Source organism: Myripristis murdjan, chromosome 12 (genome assembly GCF_902150065.1).
Source record: "Myripristis murdjan chromosome 12, fMyrMur1.1, whole genome shotgun sequence".
NCBI classification, from domain to species: domain Eukaryota; kingdom Metazoa; phylum Chordata; class Actinopteri; order Holocentriformes; family Holocentridae; genus Myripristis; species Myripristis murdjan.
Window position 1 is genome coordinate 21641546 of NC_043991.1, and position 22977 is coordinate 21664522.

Below are 22977 nucleotides of genomic sequence, written 5' to 3' on the forward strand. Positions count from 1 at the left end.
TAAAAAAGAAAAAGTTGTGTTTTTCAGTAAAGCTGCATAATGATGTTCCATTCCAGTGATTCATTATATTGAAATCAAATATTGCCAACTCCCATGCTTTAACAAAGCATATTTTAGTGTGCTGCAAGTAATTGTTTTAGGGCATCTATTCCAGTAGATATCAATATTAGCAGTGCACATTTGAAATATTACCTGCTGTGTAACTGGACCCAACCAGAGAAGCTGTAAATCAACTTGAGAACAAGAAACCGGCCTGCTGATGTCTTTCCATTCCCACACCTTCCGAGAGCCATGGAAGATGCATTGTAACTTGCAAGAAAACAGTGTATACTTTTCTTAAACTGTGATTTTTGTCTTATTTCCTCTTCTTTTGCACTTCTCCAAATGTGTTTGTGTCGCATTGGAAGCCCACCAACGTCTTTGTTCATGGGCTTGCAATGAGCTCATGGAAAAAGACTCACAGTGCGCTAGGAAAAAACCTCTTTTTTTTGCCAGGAACATTGTTTATTTTGGGTTTTGTGTGGCACTATCACAGACTTTGCACTACTCCTTTTGCATTTTTCCCCATTGGCAACAAATGGAAATTTTACCGTAAAATCACAGTTAACTGAAATATAACCTGTGGTTCGACTGTGAAGTGACTGGAGCTGAGTCTGGGATACACTGTGCTCAACATAATGTGTTTGATTGTGTGTTTTGTTTGATGCCTTTTATTTTACTGGTGGATCTGTGTGTGAGTGTGTGTTTGTGTGTGTGTGTGTGTGTGTGTGTGTGTGTGTGCGAGCGCGCATGCTGTTTGATGTGTTGTTCAGTAAGAAGAGTAGTTTTGTGGTTCAGTGAAGCTTATGTGTGTATGCAATGTGTGTATTTGTGTGTGTGTGTGTGTGTGTGTGTGTGTGCATGAATTTGGATTTTGCTGCCTACCTACTGTGTTTTGTGCTCACAGTTGGCTCAGTACCCCATGCTGAGAGAGGAGATGGAGAGAATTGTTACCCAGCACATCAGAGACCGTGAAAGCCGCACTAAAGACCAGGTAACACACACACACACACACACACACACACACACACACACACACACACAAACACACACAAACACACACATATGAACACACTCTCTCTCACAACCAAATTTGCAAGTAATTTGTTATACTACTCATTACATTACTGCTGTGGTAGTCTCTTAGGCCCTAATGGTGTGAAAGAATTAGGAGCACTAAATGACTGCTTGCTTTGAGAAAAGATGAACAGAAACTTGAAATATTTACATAAATTTATTTGTAGATATTACACTAAACATGCAGAGTCGCACACACTGAAGTCTGTAGGCATGCATTTCCTTGATCAGCTTCACACTTACAAGCAATAAATGAAAAATAAGGTAATCATGGCAGGAGGAACCAGATTCAAGTTGCCAAATCGGCAAGCATCTGCCCTGTTGAAGTGTCCTTCAGCAAGGCACCACATCCCCACCATCTAAAGGAGGTGATTTTCTGTAGCTGACTCTGTTCTCTGACCTCTGCGGAAGGGGAAAATCCCTGTATCGCCATGACACTGTAGTGACTGTCATGTTGTGACTCTCCCTGCCTGTCCAGGTGCTGCTGCTGATCGACATCGAGCTCTCCTACATGAACACCAACCACGAGGACTTCATTGGATTTGCCAAGTGCGTTTCGAATGTTGTTTTTTTTTCCAAAAATAAACCAGCCCGGTCTCAGATCAAAACGTGTAGTAGGCGAGCTATGTTGCTGCATCAGTGGAAACCACATCAGTGTCACGTTTGGCCTCGTCTAGACGTGAAAAGCAGATGTTTGTATGAAGGTGCAGTAGCGTGGTGTAGTGGAAAGAGCGGAGGATGAGACAGTCAACAGGATTCTCTCACACTTGCGCCAACACATTAGTGAACGTCACAGGCCATAGATGCAGGGCAATGGAAACAAATAGATAGTTTTGCGCTGTTGACCAACGTAGCCACACATTTTCATGTGAGACTGGGCTGCATATTCACATAGCAAGCCTATGTTTAACACTCCCATTATTTGGGGGGTCAATTTGACCCCAGCCAATGTTCAACATCTCTAAATAAATGATTAACATAATTTTTTCTGCTTCATATTTAATGAGTGTTCCTAATGTAATGGGTACAAACGGGTAAACATGAAATTCACATGATGATATGTTTTCAATGTCCTGTACACACTTTGTAATGCATCGGTTATAAATAACAAAAATCTGTACTTAGAAATAATATAAAGCCGTTGAAACACCAAAAATTTATATTTCAATTTTAGGTCAATCAGTGAGATTTTATGGTGATTTGCATATTTTTCCATAGTCGCGTAATAGGAATTCTGGATGTATAAGTGTTTTATTTAAAGGGCTATTTAGGTCGTCAACAAAGAAACATAAAGTACCTGACACATAAACTTTGGTAACAATTTTAGTTATAATAATTTTGTGGAGGGTTAATATACACCGATTCATTAGCTTATGTGAAGATGGATGCCACACTGTCTTTTGATGTGTTTTTTTTTTTTTTTTTTTTTTTTTTTGTGCAGTGCTCAGCAGAGGAGCAACCAAATGAACAAGAAGAAGGCGGCTGGCAATCAGGTACTTTGTTCAAACTAAACCCGCAGACTTCAGCGTCCGGAGGTTTTTTCTCAGTCCGCTTGATCTGCTGGCCAGCGACATGACAGTCTTTTCCTCAGAATTCATTCTCTTGTCCCTCATCTGGTTATAATACACATGCTGACCCTCACTATTCATATATGTCTTATCACCTGAGGCAGTATGTTATGCAAGGCATCACTGTGCACCTTTTGTCCACACTGCTGACGCTGATGGACCACAGTTGTGTAATCAGCAGACGTTTCCTCATGTTGAGCCCACAAGCTGAAGCCTTGTGTTATGAAATATCAGTGTATCAGGATGTGTAAAAGTTAATGTGGTTTAAACTGGAGGCTCAAGTCAATAACACGTTAATTCTAGTAATTCAGTAACACTACAAGGAACTGTGTATGGTAGATTTGTCGCATTATTAAATCTTTGCCATGTTTTGTACACATTTACGGGTCAGAAGCTCCAGCTTTTGCACGATTTGCATGTTGCTCGTTTACCAGTATTGTGAGTGTATGTTGAGATCTCCCACTTACATTTTTTTAATTCTATTCTCTTCTGCTTGCATGTTCTTTAGAGGGTGTGACTTCCTCTGCTGTGTGTTGCAGCGTCTTTGATTTTGCTGCCCTTGTTTCTTCTGAGTGATTTTTCTTTTTCTTGCCCCTGTTTCCTTTGTCCTTCTCTCAATGGCTTTTCTGCCTCAGGATGAGATCATGGTGAGTAGTGTGTTTGTGTGTGCGTGTGTGTGTGTGTGTGTGTGTGTGTGTGTAAGAGAGAGAGAGATTGTGTGCGCATGTCTGCAAATATGCTTTCAGGAACATATGTGCTCATGTTTTCGTGTTATGCATACATCAAAGTATGTATTTATGTGTGTTGAGGCTTGTGTGTTTTCAAATGTGGTAGGATTAGATGATATGTTTATACTGTGTATGTGAGTGTGTGTGTGTGTGTGTGTGTGTGTGTGTGTGTGTGTGTGTGTGTGAGTAAATGAGCTTTTTACTAACTACCAGTAGATGGACAGGTGGTTGGGATGGGGAGGCTCTTTTGGTCTTGGCTATGTTCCCTCCTCCTCAGCTGTGTCCTCCCTCCAGGCAGAGCTCCCATCCACATGCACACACACACGCTCACACACACACACGCCATGTGGACAATACAGCATGATGAATGCAGTGTAAAACGTGTTGCTACACTGTTCAACCTAGTGAAAAGATTGGGAGCAAAGGTCAAATATGGAAAAGCTCCATTTGGAGATTCTCATCGCTGCCTCTCGGCGCCTCGGCAGTGATGAGACGCCCCCGGCGCTCGCTTGGACTAGATAAAGAGAAAGACACTCAAACTGTGTTCTCACGCTGCATCTCACACAAAGGAAGTGAGCGATCGCAGCAGGGAGGTGTGTTTGAGATTTAAAGACACACAGAGAGACAGACACGGGTTTCTTCCCTCAGATGTCTTTAGTGACACTGAATTTATCCCGTTCTCCTTGCCTCTCTCTTACATCCAGTCTAGAACCCCATAAGGCCGGTTGCCATAACAACCACCTAGACTGGGGTCAAAGGTCAGGGGCACATAGTAAACACAACGGCCCGCCTCACTTCCTGTTTACAGCTGGCTGTAGTCGGCTCTTTAAGACCTCACACCTTCTGAGCTCCGTGGAGCTTCTTCTGTTTTTAGCCATGACCTGAGAAGTTAAAGGCCCCTTCAAACCCAAACTGGCAAAATAAATCTCAAACAAGACGACAGGAAGCTCCCCAGCTGATGACAGTGATGGGTCAGTGAAAAAGAGCTATGGGTACACTGCAAAGATCTCCATCAGTGTTCAGTGTTCATCTTGTTTTTTAAACAAGTGCAAAAAATCTGGCAGTAGGATGAGATAATCCCACTTCTTCCTAATTCAGTTTCACTTTTTGGGGGATTTTTTTCTGAAAACAAGTATAAAGATGGTGCAGCAAGGCAGAACCACGGCACATCAGCCGACTGCTGTTAAGAAAACGACACTTGATTCAAGAGACCTCTAGAGACAAGTTGGTTAAAATTAGAAACAAACGGGATTATCTCACACCACTGACCACTTTTTTTTCACTTAAACTTTGAATATTCAATTCTAAGTGAAATGACTTTTTATAGTGGACATTTTTACATTGCACAAGGGAATACTTCAACACAGTATGCTGGGGCTGAAAGGGAATGTCGAAACGGCCGTATTCTCACCAGATATCGATGAGTTTAATCCCTTGAACTCAGATTTTTTCCCCTAAATATTCCTGTTAAGCAGATTCAAAATCAGGGAAGAAACATTTTTTTTCTATATTGTACAACAGTGTCAGTGCTTAACTAAAACTGCATCACGCTCATTTTGAGAGAAATATTCAAATCCAAGATGACGCTGCTTTATGGCTGCATCAAACAGAACATTTTATACACATTTGGTATCTTTGAAAACCTCGGGATCTCCACTAGAAGCTGCAAATGCAACTCTGTGGGTTGCAACAAAGCAGCGCACATTTGTAATGACAAACCCACCAACAGAATCCGTAGAGTCGAAGAGATTAACTTCCGGTTCTCCACTTGATATTTCCACCACTTACACAGGAAACAGGGAGGCTCTTGCATTTCATTGCATGGCCTGAAAAAACAGGTTTGGCCATTTGCATACCTCCTTGCTTCCCTCACCCCTCCCTGCTTGTTGTTCCCTGCTGCCGTCCCAGTAGCCAGCTCCTATTGTGTGCTGGTACTTGCCCAACCTGTGTGTATATATATATATTAATCTATTTGGCCTGCACTAAATTCCCTGCTCTGGCATAGCTTTGTAATGTTCTCTCCACATTCCCATTCAGCCGGAGAGAGGACTTACCGATCGGTACAAGGTAAATAATAAACTCACACACCGGTGTACATGCATCATAGCTTCTGTATGGTGGAGAGAGTGATGGAGAATTAAAAAAAAGAGAGAGAGACAGCAGGAGTGCGAGGACTGTGTTTAGCGTTGTTGGTGATCATGGCCCTGCTGTTTTTGTTGTTTGATATCTGCACTAGAAGCCGTGACACATTACATTTTGCTGTATACTGTGTAAACTGTAAAAAGCTCCACCTTAACAAGGCTTTTTTTTTTTTGCCTCATATTCAGTTAAAATCTTGTTTGACCTAAAACAAGTGGAAAACAAAGTCTGCCAGTGGGATGGGATAATCCCACGTGTTTCCAGTGCGGTTTAACTTCACAAAAGAACAAATATTACCATTAGGCTCAAGAAAATGACACTTGATTCAAGAAAAAAACTATAAACGAGTCGATCAGCACTGTAAACAGTTGGGATTATCTCATCCTACTGAGATATTTCTCACATGGTTTAAGAGGAATAAGATTTTAACAGCGAGTATGAGACGAGATGACTTGTTAAGTGTAGATAAATGTGTTGCATATCCAGGCTAGCAAACGTGATGGTCAGTGTGTTTGTTGGAAATGTAGGGAATGTGAGGTTTTGCTGGGCGGGGCTTTATTTTTTTAACCCTTTCCTGTCTGTCTGCCCGTCTCTCTCTCAGGTCATCAGGAAGGGCTGGCTGACCATCAACAACATCGGCATCATGAAGGGAGGAGCCAAGGAGTACTGGTTCGTCCTCACCGCCGAGTCCCTGTCCTGGTACAAGGATGATGAGGTGAGACACTTATCCACAACATATGGCTTTTATGTGATTTCAAAAATGACAATAATGGCTTCTATTCTATTCTATTCTATTCTATTCTATTCTATTCTATTCTATTCTATTCTATTCTATTCTATTCTGTTCTATTCTATTCTTCTAAATGCAAACCATATGAACTCTCTGAAAACTGTACACAAAATGTCCCTTAATTGTGATGGAAAATATTAAAATGCCACTTTGGGGTATATAGATATAATTTTTATTTTTATGTTTTGGGAAGCATAAATCCTTGTCTAAAAAAAAAAATGCAAAAGTGTTTTGGTAACACTTTACAATAAGAGTACAACAATTAGGCCTAACGTTAGTTAACGTTAGTTAATGCCGTAATGGTTAATTAACTGTTAGTTAATGATTATTATGGCATTTACTAATGTTGATAATATCTACAATAACCCTTAAATAACATATAAATTAATACCTTAGCATGAACCGCATTAGTACATGATTCTTAGACACATTAGTTAACGGTTAGTTAACTGTTACTTAATGTTTATTACAGCATTAACTAATGTTAATTGTTGTACTCATTGTAAAGTGTTATCAGTATTTTTTTTTTATTCAGTAAATTTTTTTTTAAAATAACGAAAAAAAAAAAGACTAATGGAGAGTTTACATACATATTTTTCATACACATGGAAATACATGCATGGAAATGATAGTGGACAAGGAAAATGACACACACACACACAAAAACATACACGACTATTGACTGTGCCGTGCTTAGGGCAACACAAACACAGTCACAGTCACACACACGAGAACATAAACTGCATGCGGCTCACAAATTCTGTTTACTCACATCAAGGCCTTGTATTTTATAGCTTTGTCTTTGATTCTCGAGCTGACTGATCTGAATAATTGTGTGTGTTCGCCCTGTTCTGAGGGCTCTCTGACTCTCTGCCACGCTGCCAGAGACGTCCGCACACGAGGCCGGTCGTTGCTGTCTCATCCGACAACTATGCGGCTCATTTTAGTGACAGTTTTTTCCACAAACCAGCGAGGAAATCATTTCATTCGGATCGCCAGCGTTTTAACTGCAAGATATCTAATCTGAGGGAGTCAAGCGTTCTGCCCTGAGTCTATTTTCCACATTCTAGTCGGAGTTTATTCCAGCTTGCCCCGCTGACAAATATGATTGGTGGTCAAGTTTGGCGGTTGTCCTCTGCATGTTGAGATGATTTGACCTGACATGCTTTGTTACTGGGCAGACTGGTCAAAGCGGTGTCCCATGATGCTTTGCAGAACTATTAGGAGCTAGCCACAGTCTTGCTGTCTCCAGGCTGTAGCCACAGTCGCTGTGCTCGCTGACATCAGTCTGTGTGTGTGTGTGTGTGTGTGTGTGTGTGCTCGTGTGTGTGAGCGCATTTTTGTGTGAGTGTGTGTGTGTGTGTGTGTGTGCAGGATTGAGTCCTTGCAAAGAGTCAGGACCCCCCAGCCTGTCAGACACCAAAGCTGGCACCCACATGTGCATACCAGAGCCCTGCCCTGTTCCCAATTACACACACACACACACACACACACACACACAGGCGCTCTTTCTCACTCTCACATACGAGCTGCTTCTAATCAACCTATTTTATTTCAAAGAGGGGGAGAAAAAGGGAGAGGGAATCGAGTTGTAAGGGAGGAGGAATAGGAGGAGGGGGAGTGTCTCTTGTTAGCTGGTTAGTGAGGAGGGTAACAAGGACCATGTGAGGTGAGAGAGAGAGAGTAGAGGTGCTGCATGGGAGGAGCAGAGAGGGGAGACAGGAGAGAGAGAGAGAGAGTCTCACTTTCAACTTCTCCCCTCCAAATTTTTTTCTCCACTATTTGTCCACCTCTTTGTTACACATCCCCAACGCTTTAATCCCAAAACCGACTGTCACACGCAGGGCGAGAACAAACCTCCCTCCCTCCTTCACTCGACCGTTCCTATCATCCATCAAAACCCATTTCCCGGCTTTCTCTCTCTGTCCATTTTTTTTTCCTCTTCCATGCAGCCTTCCATCCCCTCCCTCCCTCGGTCGTCCCCTCCGTCCTCATGTATTTATTTGAACGCGGCGCTCTTTGGGTGCAGGGAGACCCAAAACCAACACATGGTGCTGGTGCGGGTGTTCAGGCTCAGCGTGGAGGCGAGGCTGGGGCACCACAGCTCGAGTGAGAAAAAAAAAAGCAGCCTTTCCATGATGTTTTCTAAGAAAGCTGGATATTTTTATGTGGTCCAGTCATACACACACACACACACACACACATGCACGAGAGGTTAGAGTACTCAAGGGTGCAGACTCACATGTGCACCTGGGTGGATTCTTGCCAAAACACACACGCTGGAAACCATTACAGATTTAGATGAATGGCACATATGCTTGATAATTAGTGTTCAAATCTATTACTGCCTGCATACATACATGTTTTTTTTATCTATCTAGAAATGTTTTTAAGAACACATCAACACACACACACACACACACACACACTCACAGTCACATGTTTCTTTATGCCCACTCACACAACGCTGCAGCAATGAGGGCATTTTATGTTTTATTGGCTGGCTCTTGTCATGGGGAAAACCCTTGTCTTAGTCTTGCGACACACATGCGCGCACACACACACGTGCACACACACACACACACACACGCGAATGCACACACACACACACTGAACACCACCCCAGATGCTAATAATAACTTCCAAGCCAACTAAGCGCAGTGGTGCCAGGATGTTTTGGTTAGTGTTTGTGTGTGTGTGTGTGTGTGTGTGTGTGTGTGTGTACAAACCTTCTGGTCTGTATTACCACAGGACATGCCAATTCTTTGAATCAGGCTGCTCTGTAGCTTAAAGCTTCCCAAAGAGAGAGAGAGAGAGAGGGAGAGAGAGAGAGAGGAAAGTGAATGGAGGAAAAAAAAGAGGCAGAAAAAAGAAAAAGACAGCAGATTGAGCCAAATCCTTGACTCTGCTCCCACTGGTCTCTGTCTGCTGCATATAAATGATTACACTCACATAAACAAGAGCCATACTCCTGCGTATTTATACGTGCACACACACATCACACACACATGTGATATTCATGTAACGATGCACATGTACACACAGACCTGCAGCCTGACTCAAACTCCTTAATAGCCGGCAGAGATGACTCATCATTATGTGTCATTCAGCGGCTGTGGGACGTTTTGTTTGGGTGTCATTTTAGATTTCTTTCGTGTGTATGTGTGTGTGTGTGTGTGTGTGTGTGTGTGTAAGAGAGAGAGAGCCTGGGGTTCCCTCCTGCCCAGTCTCGCCTGGTGATCTGGTGCTGTAAATATCCAGAGGGGAATTAGCAGGCGCTTGCTTTCAACACTCTCACCAGAAACATGTCTGCATCGTGTGTAAACCTCGATATGGCGCTTGCACTTTTCTTTTAATTTTATCTTCTGATGTGTGCACTGTGGCACATGTGTGGTTGTGTGTGCACATTTGTGTGTGGGTGTGAGCTTGTGTGCATGTTTCTGTCATAAAAAAAAAAAAAAAAAAATATATATATATATATATATATATATATATATATATATGTGTGTGTGTGTGTGTATGTATGTATGTATATATACACATAAATACACACACACACGTATGTATATATATATATATATATATATATATGGTGGTTGCAGGGCTCTAAATTGAAACAGGCTGGTTTGTGGGTTTCATTCCTCCCGATGATGCTATGTGACAGGATACCGTATGAATGCTTCTGCCCTCGGCCCGTCTCATGTTTCTCTGAATGCATGTGAGCGGGAAAGAGTAAAAATGGCACTGTGGCTTTGCCGTATCAAAGAGGCACCGGCTGAAAGTTCAATAAACGCCCAATAAATAAAAAGAAAACACCACATATGCCACAAGAAGGCGTTGAAAAAACCAAACATAAAGGAGAAAGAGTAAGTGAGGGGCTTTACCGATGTCAGTGAAGTACCTAGCCAAACCTGCAGATTTCACATGACATCACTTACTGTATAACACCGGGAAAAAATTTCAGTCTATTTCGGGGCGAGCTATACAAGGATGCATAAGCACGGAATAGACAATGACAGAGTTGCTGTTCTTTCAGCATTTTTGTATGGTCGCTTCCTGCCTGTCTGCACATTACATGGTCATTTGAGGTAAGGCAACCACGAGTTGATGCAGGGAAGGCAGAGACTTAATTGTACATTTTGGTTTAGCACACAGGGCAGCTGTGATGCTGGGGGTTGACTGTGCATTTTTTCATGTTCATTTGTGTGTGTGTGTGTGTGTGTGTGTGTGGTTGAACTTCTCCTCAGTTAGATCTTTGGGTTACGGAGAAAAAAAAAAAAAAAAAAGTGTTGAGAAGTCAAAGCCGCCATCGCTTTATATTCAGTGTGACATCCGGGCAGCGGAATGGCTGTTTGTAAATGTTGAAGCCTCGAAATTTGACTCGCTCCATCATGTCTGAAAACATACTGGTATATCTCCGCATTGGCAAACAAAACAATGGAGACCGCGTCAGATAGATAGCCATGAGATTTTATTTCATCTTTTTTCTTTTGCAGCGATTCTTACAAGCTGATTGACTCACTCAAACTGAACAGCAGCAACACATGATCTCACCCAGGAGACAATGAGAAATATGGCATAGAAGAGCATGCACATGAATCCTGTGGCTCTGCTCCGTTTACATTTTGCACAACCCGGACGCGTATCCGTCGTACATAAATCCAGAGCAGCGCCAGGCAGCTGCGGTCGGGCCTGTGGGGGCGCAGGACGCAGGGCCGTGCCCGGGCCTGCGCGGATGGACTCGGGTTGGGGTGGCGCTGCGTGTTCCCACAGCCCGATGTGCTTGCTGGGTGCCTTCTTGTGTCCTCTCTCTCTCTCTCTTTCTCTCTCTCTTTGTCTTTACTCTCAGTGTTGAGCTTCCCAGGCCAGCCTAACCAATGTGCAGACTACTGTACAACCACTACTTCCTGAACAGGTAGTCTGAACACTGGGCAGGCGGGCCGAGCCGGAGGACGCTGGAGGAGAAGCGGGGAACGGGGAAGGCAACACAGGCCACACGCCACATGCAGATGCTCTCACACACACTCACATAGGATCCACACTTGCGAGCACACTGCCCCCCCCGTACTCACTCTGATTTCATCCACGCCGATGTTAGAGTCGACTCTCGTCCGCCTGGTTCGCTTTGACTGGGGGAAAGGCCCGATGGGGCCGGCGGAGCGGGGCTGCAGGAGGAAGAGAAAGTGAGGGATGGGGGTGGGGGGGGGGGGGTGAAGGGGGGTGGGGTGGTAGAAGGAGGAGAGGTTAGACAGAGGTGATAGCTGCTGATTGGCAGATTTAACGACATTCCCTCCTGCATCCCGCTGTGAGACGCCGCATTCCAGACAAAACCATCTGAGCTGCGCAGGAGGACTCCCACCAGACTCCCCGAGTGCTGCGTTTTGGGTGCTTGAACGTGGAAAGGGGACTTTGAAAGCTAATAAATCCAGTCAAAGGATGGCCTGATGCATTTGTCACACTGTCCCGGGGTAATCTCGAGGTAATAGTGATCAAAAACCTGACATATTTTGTGCGTGAGAGTTATTTTCTTCAAGTGCAGTTCAGTTCTTTTTTTTTTTTTTCTTTTTTTTTTCCAGTGCTGCTCTCCAGCTTTAAGTGCTTTTAACTGAAAACAGATTAAAGCACAAGCACACACTCACACAGAAATAGAGTTAACACAGCTCAGACTCAGTTTGCCCTCGTTGACCTTACTCTATGATCGGCTTTAAATTTAAGATGTTAATTACGGTCAAAACCGAAGCAGCTAATATGTTGGAAGTACAAAAAAAACATCAAACATGTCGGAGTTACTTTTTACCGCTGAGGATTACAGAACAGTTCTGGTCAACTGTGATCATGCTAAGTTTTAGCTTTACACATCGCATCCAGACAAGTGTGACTCATCACCTCCCACGAGCACACCACTGTACACAATCTTTTTTTTTTTTTTTTTCGTCTTAACACATGCCAAATTTCTTTTTGAAAAGAGAGCACCTATTTGTGGAAGATGCAGATACACACCCTCTCTCCTTGTCGTCGCTTCATCACCTCTCGTCCCCTTCTCCTCTCTCGTCTCGCCGTCTTCACTTTTCCAGTTGTTATTTGGCTGACCGCTGTTTTATTTGTCTCCCACTTGACCGGTGAAGGCAAGCCTCCCCCCCTCCCCCCCTCTCTCCTGCCAGTCTCCCATTCAGAGTTTGATCAGCCTCGTGGCAAAGTCGGCCCGGCCTGGTGCGAACGCCGTCATGGTGTCATCCGGGCATCGCCTCCCGCCGGTGTCCAGACCGAAACAGCAGCGCCGGCGGAGAGCAAGGTGGACTCCTCGCTGGAGGCTTGACGTGGCAAAGGACGGGCCACCGAGGTCCTCCTGAAGGAGACGGAAAGAGAAAAAGGACTGAGAGGGAGAAAGGAGATATGGAAGCACATAGAGGGAAAGAGGAGGAGCTCGTCAACCCCCCATTTTTCCTCCTCTCTTCTTCTTTTTCTCTCTCTCTCTCTCTCTCTCTCCCCTCCCTCTGCTCTGTCTGGCTCAAGGTTGTTTTGTTTTTTTTTTTCGTTTTTTTTTTTTCTCCTCTTTTCCTCTGGCTTTTGGGGAAGAAAGTGGAAGGTCAAAGGTGAACAGGAAGTGAGACACATTCATCTGGCTTGTGCACGTGTGTTGTAAACTTAGGACAGCCAGTGAACGACTGGCCGCCGAGTGAGTGCACTCTTTTTTTTTTTTTTTTTTTTTTTTGGGGGACGGGTAGGATGGGAGGACGTCTGTGTTTGTGCCTTCGTGTGCACGCATGTATGTGTTTGTGCAAAACTGCGTCTGCCACATCAATTAGCGCTTTAACGCGCCAGCGGCCGCCGTGAGTGTGTGCGTGCGTGTCTGTGTGCCTGCCTCACGGTGCATGTGAGCGCGTATGTGGTTTGCGGACGCGTGAGTGATGGATTTGTGTGTGAATATATGTGTGTGTGTAGGAGTGGGGCTGGATGAGAGCAGAGGCTCCAAGGTCTTTGTAGCAAGGGCAGGAATGTCGGCGTTTTCTTGGCAAGGAGGAGGAAGCCTTGTAATAACTCCAGATGTGCAGCCCTGTGGTCTCCATCGCTCTCTCCCTCTCTCTCTCTCTCTCTCTCTCTCTCTCCCTCTTGCTCCCTCTGTTTTTACTTCTAAAGCTGATTTCCTCTCCCTGTCCGGCCTGAATAAAGAGCCCTTTATGCAGCTCTGCAGCCTTCCCAGCACACACACACATACACATGCGCACACACGGCGCACACACACACACAGACGTACACACACGGTGGGGGGTGGCGGTGGTGTTGGCGGGGAGAGTGACATACTACTGGGAAATCAGAACCAGAACGAAAGAGGTAGTGTGTGTTTATGCGAGTGTGTGTGCGTGTGTTTGTGTGTGTGTGTGCGCCTACAATACGTGCACATGCTGAAAAAGGCTTTGTGATTCACAGTTACGAGTAGTCAAAGTCTTTTTCTCTCTGTTTCCCAGTGTCTGCTGCACACCCACATGCATTTTCATTTACATTCCACTTTTTCTGCTAGTGCATAGTAGTAATAGGTGTGTGTGTGTGTGTGTCTGTGTGTGTGCCTAGAGATGGTCACGGTGGTGTATTTGCCTTAGCTATGGTTTCTAGAAATCAAAGCCAGCGTCCCATGAGAGACAGGTCAGCAATCCTGACAGAGACGGAGGGAGCCGAGGGTTTTGGGGGGGAGAGAGAGAGAGAGAGAGAGAGCGAAGGTGAGAGAAACGGAGGTGAAGATGTGAACTGAGAAAGGAGGGAGCGGGATGGAAAAGACAGGAGGGACAGAAAGGGGCAGCGGCGAGGGCGAAATGAATCACTGGGTCGCATGCCCAGCGAGGAGGGAGCTTCCAAAGTCGGAAAAATGAGAACACGCGGGCGAAAAGGAAACCGTGCTGGTGATAAGCGAAGGGAGTCGGTCAACTGCTTTATTGTTGCAGTTTGGGTTTTGGATTAGACGCTGGAAGGAGTGAATTTTTTAGTGGGTGGGGGGGGGGGTCGGGGGTTGGGGGCTGCGGTCGCACCAACATTGTTTCCACTGTTTGGATGACCAGGCAGGCAGCTTCTCATTCAACTGTCTGGAAAACCAGGAATACTGAGAAAGTATGCACGTTCACACAGAGCTCACACTACCAATAATGCGAATCCATTTTATTCTGTCGGGTCATAAAATACTGCCGGGTGATACTGTCATGAAAAAAAAACAAAACAAAATAAAAACCCCTTGGAGTCTCACACTTTTTGTTTATGCGCGTTTCTATTTCGATATTGTGTTAAAGCAAACGCCTGTGCGGGTTCATGTGGGTGTAATTGTATCTTTGTGTGTTGGTGCGAGTGTTTGCATCTGTGTGGCAACATTAAGCTTGTGAATGCCATAGCTTTATTTGAGATTGTGTGCAACATGCTAGCCAAACCCATAAAGGCAGCCTGGAAACGTGATCCGCCGTTTTTTTTTTTTTTTTTTTTTTTTTTTTGTTCCTCTAAGCCGGGGCATCAGTCAGCTGTGTTACAGAAAAATCTCACACGAGGTAGCATGTCAAGCCATTATTCTTGTTGGGCAACATGAATGCCAACCACATAATTACTTGTTTTTTTTCTTGTCTTGCTGCTTCGTAAAAATAACAAATCATCATTTTTATTTTCTTTTTCGAAAAGAGAAACCAGCGGGTGGATGCATGTGCGATAACCGCTCTGTCCACTGACACTGAGGCTTGGACATATTCAAAAAAATACAAGCAGTCAAACACCGTGGTGATTTAGCAATAATGGACATTAACACAAGGTCCAGCTGGCCTCTTTATCTTTTGGTCTTTGTTGAGTTTTGAGCCTTAAAGACCAGACAGAAGATGCAAATAAACATCAGGTTGTGATGGCAGAAAGGCACAGTGACTGGACTACAAGATAGAAAAAGATAGAGAAAGATATGTAAAATTGAGTGAAACTTTCTCTTTTTGAGGTATGAATTTACCTGAGACAATACGAAAGATAAGAGAAAGAAAACGAGAGGATGATGGAGCAAAAAAAGACTGAGACCAAATTAATAAAACACAAAGTGACACAAGGGAAAAGAAAACTAAAGAATGGAGAAAGGTGAGATGGGGAACGTTTACTTGCATAGCACATTTCATTCACCATGGCAATTCAAAATGCTTTACATGGGCATAAAAAAAATTCAAACCAAATGAGATGAAATAAATTTACACAGATAGAGGAATTATGAAAGAGAAAAAAGGGCTGAGTGATGACTCTGAGGGAGGAGATGAAGGCATCATGTGGATAATTCACCACTACATAGGATCAAATCCTGGATGTGGACCAAGCAAATACTAGACTGAAAAGAAATTATATTTATGTGTATGTCACAGCCTTTAACATATGCAATATATACTGCAAAATTAGACTAGTGTGTGTGTTTTGTTGTGTGTATGATGCACTAGACTCATTTCCTTTGAGTATTAAAGCATTTAACGTCATTGTGTGCCACACATAATAATGATTGTAGTGTTTAATAGTGATTGTAAGTGATCACATTTTTTTTCAATATATATATAATAATAAAATATTTTCTGCATAGCATCGTAAATGTGTTCATTAGGAACAAGCAATAAATAAACCTTTCTACACTTGGAACTGTCCACCAGTAATGTCACAGTAATGTCATAAAACCTGCCTGTTCGCCAGGAGAAAATGTTGGCAGTTTACACGTCTGCTAACAGCCAAGGAGATGTTGAAATTTCCCGTTTTCAGGTTTTGACATAATATAAATCAAGTGAAAACTTGGTGGTGGTAAAATCAACAGGACTTTGATTCTGCTGACTGTGTTTGAGTCCTGTCTCAGCTGAGAGCCTTGTTCGCTGGGTAATATGAGCAAACGCTTTGTAATGTTAACCATGACCTTTTCCTAACCTTAACCAAGTCGTTTTGGTGGCTAACAAAGCAAACAAAGATTGACATTTCAACATATTTCTTGGTTTGCACAAACATAAAATGGCAACATTTTACTCCAACAACCGGGTTGCACAAAAGTTAATCCAGTGCAAACCCTGCCTGTGCGCTTTATACAGCACAAGTTTAAGTTAAAAGTACATACTTAATATTCTGGTCAATGCAATTTAATAATGAAAATGCTAAAAGCAATTCAGAACATGTACCATTGACAAAGTTCTTCACAGGACTGCATTTTTTACCTTCTTCTGTTTTTCTACTTCAACTAATGCTATGGACAATACATGTTACAATTCACCAACTTTTTGTAGAGACATTTATTGTGGAGAAAACCTTATAAAAAAGTCACATGTACAAGCCCACATGCCAATTCAAAGCACATGCAGCTTTTGGACACGTTGGTCTTCATGTGTTTTCCATTGTTTTTTTAAGTTGTATTCTCACATCCAATGTGACAGCTTTCACCTCACATGTGAACATTTCAATTTATAGGTGAAAATCCTTTTTTTTCTTCTTTCTTTCTTTCTTTTTTTTTTTTGCATGTCAAGTTTTTTCCAGTTCTCTCCTGCCATTACATGTCTCTTTGCAGTACACATGCAAAGAAACAATTCATGCAAAAATGTCATTTTTATGGTAGAGATGGGACATTTCATGTGTTCATAAAACCAGCATTTCTACTGAAAGCATGTGGGCTGTGGGTTTTCACATGGGACTTTTTTGTGCAGGAAAATTTATATATTCCACGGATTTCATGCCACCATGTAGCTATTATTGCACAGATGAGTGTCACAACTGAGATTTATCCCACACACGCACACACACACACACATATATACATACGCACACACACAAACTTTACCACACTTGAGCAGAACATTTGGCTGTTTGCAGATAAGACTAAGTAGACGTGTGGGCATTTTTAAACTTGTTTATGTGGTTAGTGGTGGGTTTGTTTTCTGTGTGTGTGTGTGTGTGTGTGTGTGTGTGTGTGTGTGTGTGTGTTTGTGTGTGTCCTCCCCCCTCCCCACTCCTTGGTGGTCACCAGTGATTGATCACATGTCCCGTCGAGCCCAGAGGCTGTTATAATGACCTTCCACTGAGGTGAGCGCTGCACAAATAATTAACCGCTTAGCAATTAGCCGCTAAACAGGAAAGTATCACCGAGCTGCCAGCCTGTATTCTGTCTGAAAGTGTCATTGTTGTGTGGCGAGCGCGTTTCCTTTTCGTGAAGAGGTTTATTTTTGTTTGTGCTCACAGGAAGAGCTAAGCAGAGCACAAAAGGCTGTCACTCGCTGAGGGGAGTTGACTTGGTTTGGTCTGCTAAGTTTGGTCGGAGGAATTTTGGCGGGAATTAAAAAAAAAAAAAAAAAAAATTAGAAACCCCAAACAAGCACCCAAACAACAACAGAATTTGCCTGAAACAAAAATCAAACACACAAAACAATCTGAATACATTTATTCTCCTTGTGAACTTTAGAGGATATTTATTCATGAAAATATGTCCAAAGTTTATGTGCACAAGAAACAAGCGGGCAAACGTCTCTCAGTGAGATCTCTTATGAAATACATGGTTTGAAGCATAAAGTTATTTCTTATGGACAATATTCTACAGCTGCTGAGCTCGCTGAGTCATGCACTGAGCAATTGTGTGTTTTTACACTTTACACTTTCCCAGAATAGCTCCAATTTAGCTGTTCCCAATTGTAATTCTCTCTGTTAAAATGTTCAGTGTTCCTGTTTTATATTTTGGCAGCGTGCGTGCTCACTTGAAGTCCAAAAGCCATAAAATCAAATGAAGTGTCCTTAAATGCTATGTCTGCTGTTTCTCCAAGGCATTGTGTTACTGGCAGACCAAACATGAGTTAGGCCACATTAGCCAGGTTTTTTGATGTGACGTAGGCCTATTAATATTTGATTCATTTTCAGAGTTCAACATAGAAGGCTTTATTTGTCTGCTGGCAAAGTCTGGGAACACTCTCTCTTTTTTTTTCCTCAACTATCTTTTCTTCTGTAAAGCACTTTATAACAAACCTTTGTGTGCAAAACTGTTTGTGAATGGATTTCACATAATTGGACTTGACTCGTCTAATGTGGAGACCCTCGAATCTGCGGGGCTGCTCCACGTCTCTGCTTTTGTGGCGCGCAGACGCTGAAGAGCTCAGCCTTGCAGTTAGAGCGCTTTTAAAAGTGTGTGTGTTACTCCACAAGTGCCTCAAACCCAGTGAGAGTCTCATTTTTTTTTTTTTTTTACCTCTCTGCCCCCTGTCCCGCTCGTGTAAGACTTATGGAATTGCTCTCTCTCTAACTCTCCCTCTCCCTCAACCGAGAAACCTTAAAGAAAGACAGAGCTCAATAGGGGAACGGTAGAAGAATGAAGGAGGAAAAAAGAAAGAAGGGAGGGAGGTGAGGAGGAGGGTTGTGAAAATTGCCATTGGCTGCCACCCAGGGCCCAGTCTTTGTGGTAATGAAGGGTTAGAAGCAGCGTTATTGCTCCCAGATGCCGTGCGGCTTCTCCGCAGCCCTTTGATGCATGGCCCAAGTCACCAGGACTTTTCGGACTCCATCAGCACACACACACACACAGACACACACATACACACACACACACACACACACACACACACCACACCAAGACATCCAGCTCTTAAAACAACATGGTTGCCGTAAACAGCGATCTTTTTGGTCTCACCCGCCGGACTACTCAGATTTGTTTCAGGGTGTTAATAGGATACGGTTTGTGTAAGACCCTTCAGTGTGTGTGTGTGTGTGTGTGTGTGTGTGTGTGTGTGTGTGTGTGTGTGTGTGTGTGTGTATCTGGCCATATTTTTAAATTGGTTTTGCATAGTCTTATATCTTCTTTCGCGTCCATGTGCACTATGTGTGTGTATGTTTGTATGAATGTGTGTGTGTGTGTGTGTGTGTGTGTGTGTGTGTGTGTGTGAGACATGTTTGGACTTGTTGCAGAGTGAACGTTGTGAGGAATCTTTATGAATCCAATAGGAACTTCCTCTGGCTTTCATAATGAGCCTGCTATTACTCACTAGAAAAACAAAACCATGGAAAGTTCTCTGCTCACACTGTGGTCCAAATAGTACAGGTTAACTACCAAGTGCACTGCTGTGTGTGTGTGTGTGTGTGTGCGCGCGCGCGTGTGTGTCTTTTGGAAGCTGATTAACTAAGCTTTCATTTAGGAAAATTGAGATGACTTGGCAACACTGCGAACTAAGGTCAAATAAAGTGTGTGTGTGTATATATTGTGTCTTTATCGCCATGTTCATAACATGTGTTTATGTCTGTGTATTTGCGTGTGTGTGTGTGTGTGTGTGTGTGTGTGTGTGTGTGTGTGTGTGTGTGTGTGTGTGTGTGTGCGTGCTTGACATCCAGAATCTGTGTGTTTGCCTGGTGCTGCTGGAAAGCTGGCTGACTGCACTGCTTTTATGAGAGCATATGGGGAAACACTCAACACACCTACACACCTATATGCATGCACACACTCACACACACAATCAAACATACACACTCGCACACACACACCCAGGTATGTGCACGCATACATCCTATGGCAAGTGTGAGATGGAATATGGATGAAGAGAATATTTTCAGATAACCTTTCTGAAGCATTTGGATCAAAATATGAAGCAACCTAAATCCATACAGAACACACACAGCTACACACACGCTTAGACACACACACACTCATGCAAAACTTGAATATTTATCACTTGTGATCGATTATTTATTGATCACTGTTGTCTTTTATGATCCGTTCTGATGCTTTTTAGATGGCTATGTAATGCAAATGCCAGTGAAGCAGCAAAGTGAATGGAATTGAATTGAATTGAATTGAATTGAATTGAATTGAATTGAATTGAACTGAACTGAACTGAATTGAATTGAATTGAATTGAATTGGATTGGATTGGATTGGATTGAATTGAATTGAATTGAACTGAATTAACTGAATTGAACTGAACTGAACTGAATTGAATTGGATTGAACTGAATTGAATTGAACTGAATTGAACTGAATTGAACTGAATTGAATTGAATTGAATTGAATTGAATTGAATTGAACTGAATTGAATTGAATTGAGAGAGGCAGGAGGCAGGTAGAGGCAGCAGTGTAAGAGCAACCAATGCTCGTACACTGCTGATCAGCTGACAGCGAAGGTGTATGGGGGTCAGTGAAAGGGGTGTGAAAATTTTTGATGAGTTTGGCTGGCGAGCCTGCACTCACTGCAGGGACTCAAGGCAATGTGATTCTGTCTTTTGGGTAAATTTATAATGATAATAAACTTTATTTGTGCAGCACCTTTCCAAACACAGTTACAAAGTGCATCACAACAGCAAAATAAAAGACTACAATACATAAATAGAACATAAAAATAGTAAAAGCACATTTTAAATAGTGCGCTTTCAATAGAGGTGTAAAAGAGGATGGAGATGTGGTCATTCCAGAGCGATGGGGCCCTGGGAGCGAAGGCCCCGTCGCTCCAGTTTTCAGTCTAGACCCTGGAATCTTTAGAAGGGACTTACCGGAGGATCTCAGGCTACAGATCGACTTGAATGAGATTAAAAATTCATTAATATACTCAGGAGACAGACCCGTACGGACCTTGAAACTGATCATCAAAATGTTAAAATCGACTCCAAAACACACAAGCGGTGTAATGAAGCTGAAGCTGGGGTTATGTGCAGTTTTTCATTAGAATTAGTGCGGAGTCTGGCTGCGGCATTTTGAATGAGCTGAAGTCTGGAGACGTTGCGCTTGTTAAACAAGAGTAGAGTCACAGCGGTCTCCACGGGACGTGATGAATGCATGAATGACAATTTCCAGGTTCTTTGGAAGGCAGAAAGGACGGGATCTTAGAGAGTCTGCATAACATTCAAATTTGAATTTTACTTTTAGGCCCGTTTCCCACTGCTGCTCTGGAGGCTCTCCTCACATCCTCTGATGTCCATTAGAAAACCTGAATGGAAACACTGGAATTTTTGCAAAAAGTCAATTTCATCAAAACGTCTAGATGCGTGGTTGAGGTGAAAAAGGAGAAGATGTGGCAAAGGCTGATGGAAACAGTTTATTTGAAGAAACAATGTCACAGCAGAGACTTTTGGCACGCGTTTCCATTCCATAATAATGACAACAAACACGGCAGCTTGTCAGAGCACTGACGTCATGAAACCTATCTTATTCGCTTTTTTAAAAATAATTTGCATAATGTGGTTGACGGAAATGCACAGCGACTCACATTTCCTCTCACTGGATTTTCAACACTGTGCTTAAGATATTCGCAAAAATGGACGGCAACATGAATGCTGTTCACTCGACGTTGCTCCTCCTCTTCACACCCCAACATCAGCCCTAATCCGGCTGCATCCGCGCTGCTGTTGCTGTCTCATTTCATTTTTCTTTGCTTTATTTCTCTCTCTTTGACTCTTACTTTCCCATCATGTGCAACCCCCCCTTCTCTCCCCGCCTTCTTGACTTGATTTACTGGCCACAGAATAGGAAAATGTATGAATCAGTCGAAGGCTGCTCACTCCCAGAGAGAGAGAGAGAGAGAGAGAGAGAGAGAGAATGTGGAGAAAAAGAGACAAAGACGGAGTGGGAGAATCAGAGAGAGAGACGACGGGGACTTCTTTGCCCTCACCACCACTATAAATGATGAAGTCAGCACTCAGCAGTCTGGGGCAACTGCTTGTTTAGTCTTTTGTATAGTGGACACCTGGGTGTGCCGGCACTACCAAATATGTGTGTGTGTGTGTGAGAGTGTGTGTGTGTGTGTGTTTTTACATGCATTTAGGGGATATGACCATTTGGCTGCACAGGTCGTAAATCCTTTGATGAAGGAGTTTGGTCTCACAGCCCCCCCACTCTAACACACACATACACTCGCGCGCGCACGCACACACACACACACACACACACACACACACACACATGCAAACACACACACACATTCAGACACACACACACACACACACTGGGTTGGGCAGGGCAGGCTCGCGGTTACTTAGCCAGATGGTTTTAAGGTTAGTTAGAGACTAGGCTGAAAGGTGCTGTTTGCAAAGGGGAGTGTATCTATTTCTGTGTGCATGTGTGTGCGTCAGTGTGTGTGTGTGTGTGTGTGCATATCTATTTGTTTATAGAACCTAACTCAACCAGTGCACGTTGTGATTTTGCTTTTTATAATGCTAATTTAACTGTCAAATATTGCACCGAGTAAAGTTTTCACCCGCACTGTACACACACACATGTGCAAATGCATGCGGGGTGGAAAATCCTGCAGAAACAGTGAGCTTTGAGGACTGTGACCACAGAATGTGTATGTGTGTGTGTGTGAGAGAGAGAGAGAGAGAGAGAGAGAGAAAGAGTGTGTGCTGGCATGTGTATCGTAAAGCCTTGCTGCCTAGCTTTGAGCCTCTCAGCTCTCTGTGCAGTGGGTTCCCTGATTCGTAAATAGCTGCATGTCTGGATGTCATATGCTGTGTGCAGATTTACAAGTACAAGAGATTTCTGCATTGGAACGTGGTTCCTCTCTCTCTCTCTCTCTCTCTCTCTCTCTCCCTGTCTTTGTGTGTGTGTGTTTCTCATTTGTTGCTCTCCCCTCTCTTTTGGTCTGCACAACTGTAATCAAAACCACAGACTAGAGAACTGCACAACTTTCCCATTCGTCTCTCCGGTTCTCACTGCCT

General features: G+C 43.3%; 1 protein-coding gene across 4 annotated transcripts in view; it reads left to right on the plus strand.

The window, feature by feature from the left end:
* The window catches only part of dnm1a (dynamin 1a), a 61794-nt gene that overhangs the window by 28415 nt on the left and 10402 nt on the right, over positions 1-22977 (plus strand). For 2 of the 4 annotated variants that reach the window (XM_030064605.1, XM_030064604.1), the window contains exons 11-16: positions 947-1033; positions 1595-1665; positions 2558-2609; positions 3320-3331; positions 5450-5479; positions 6153-6266. In XM_030064605.1, coding sequence (XP_029920465.1) covers positions 947-1033; positions 1595-1665; positions 2558-2609; positions 3320-3331; positions 5450-5479; positions 6153-6266 — 366 coding nt within the window. The remainder of the gene's footprint in view (positions 1-946; positions 1034-1594; positions 1666-2557; positions 2610-3319; positions 3332-5449; positions 5480-6152; positions 6267-22977) is intronic. The other 2 variants (XM_030064607.1, XM_030064606.1) reach the window with 1 other exon arrangement.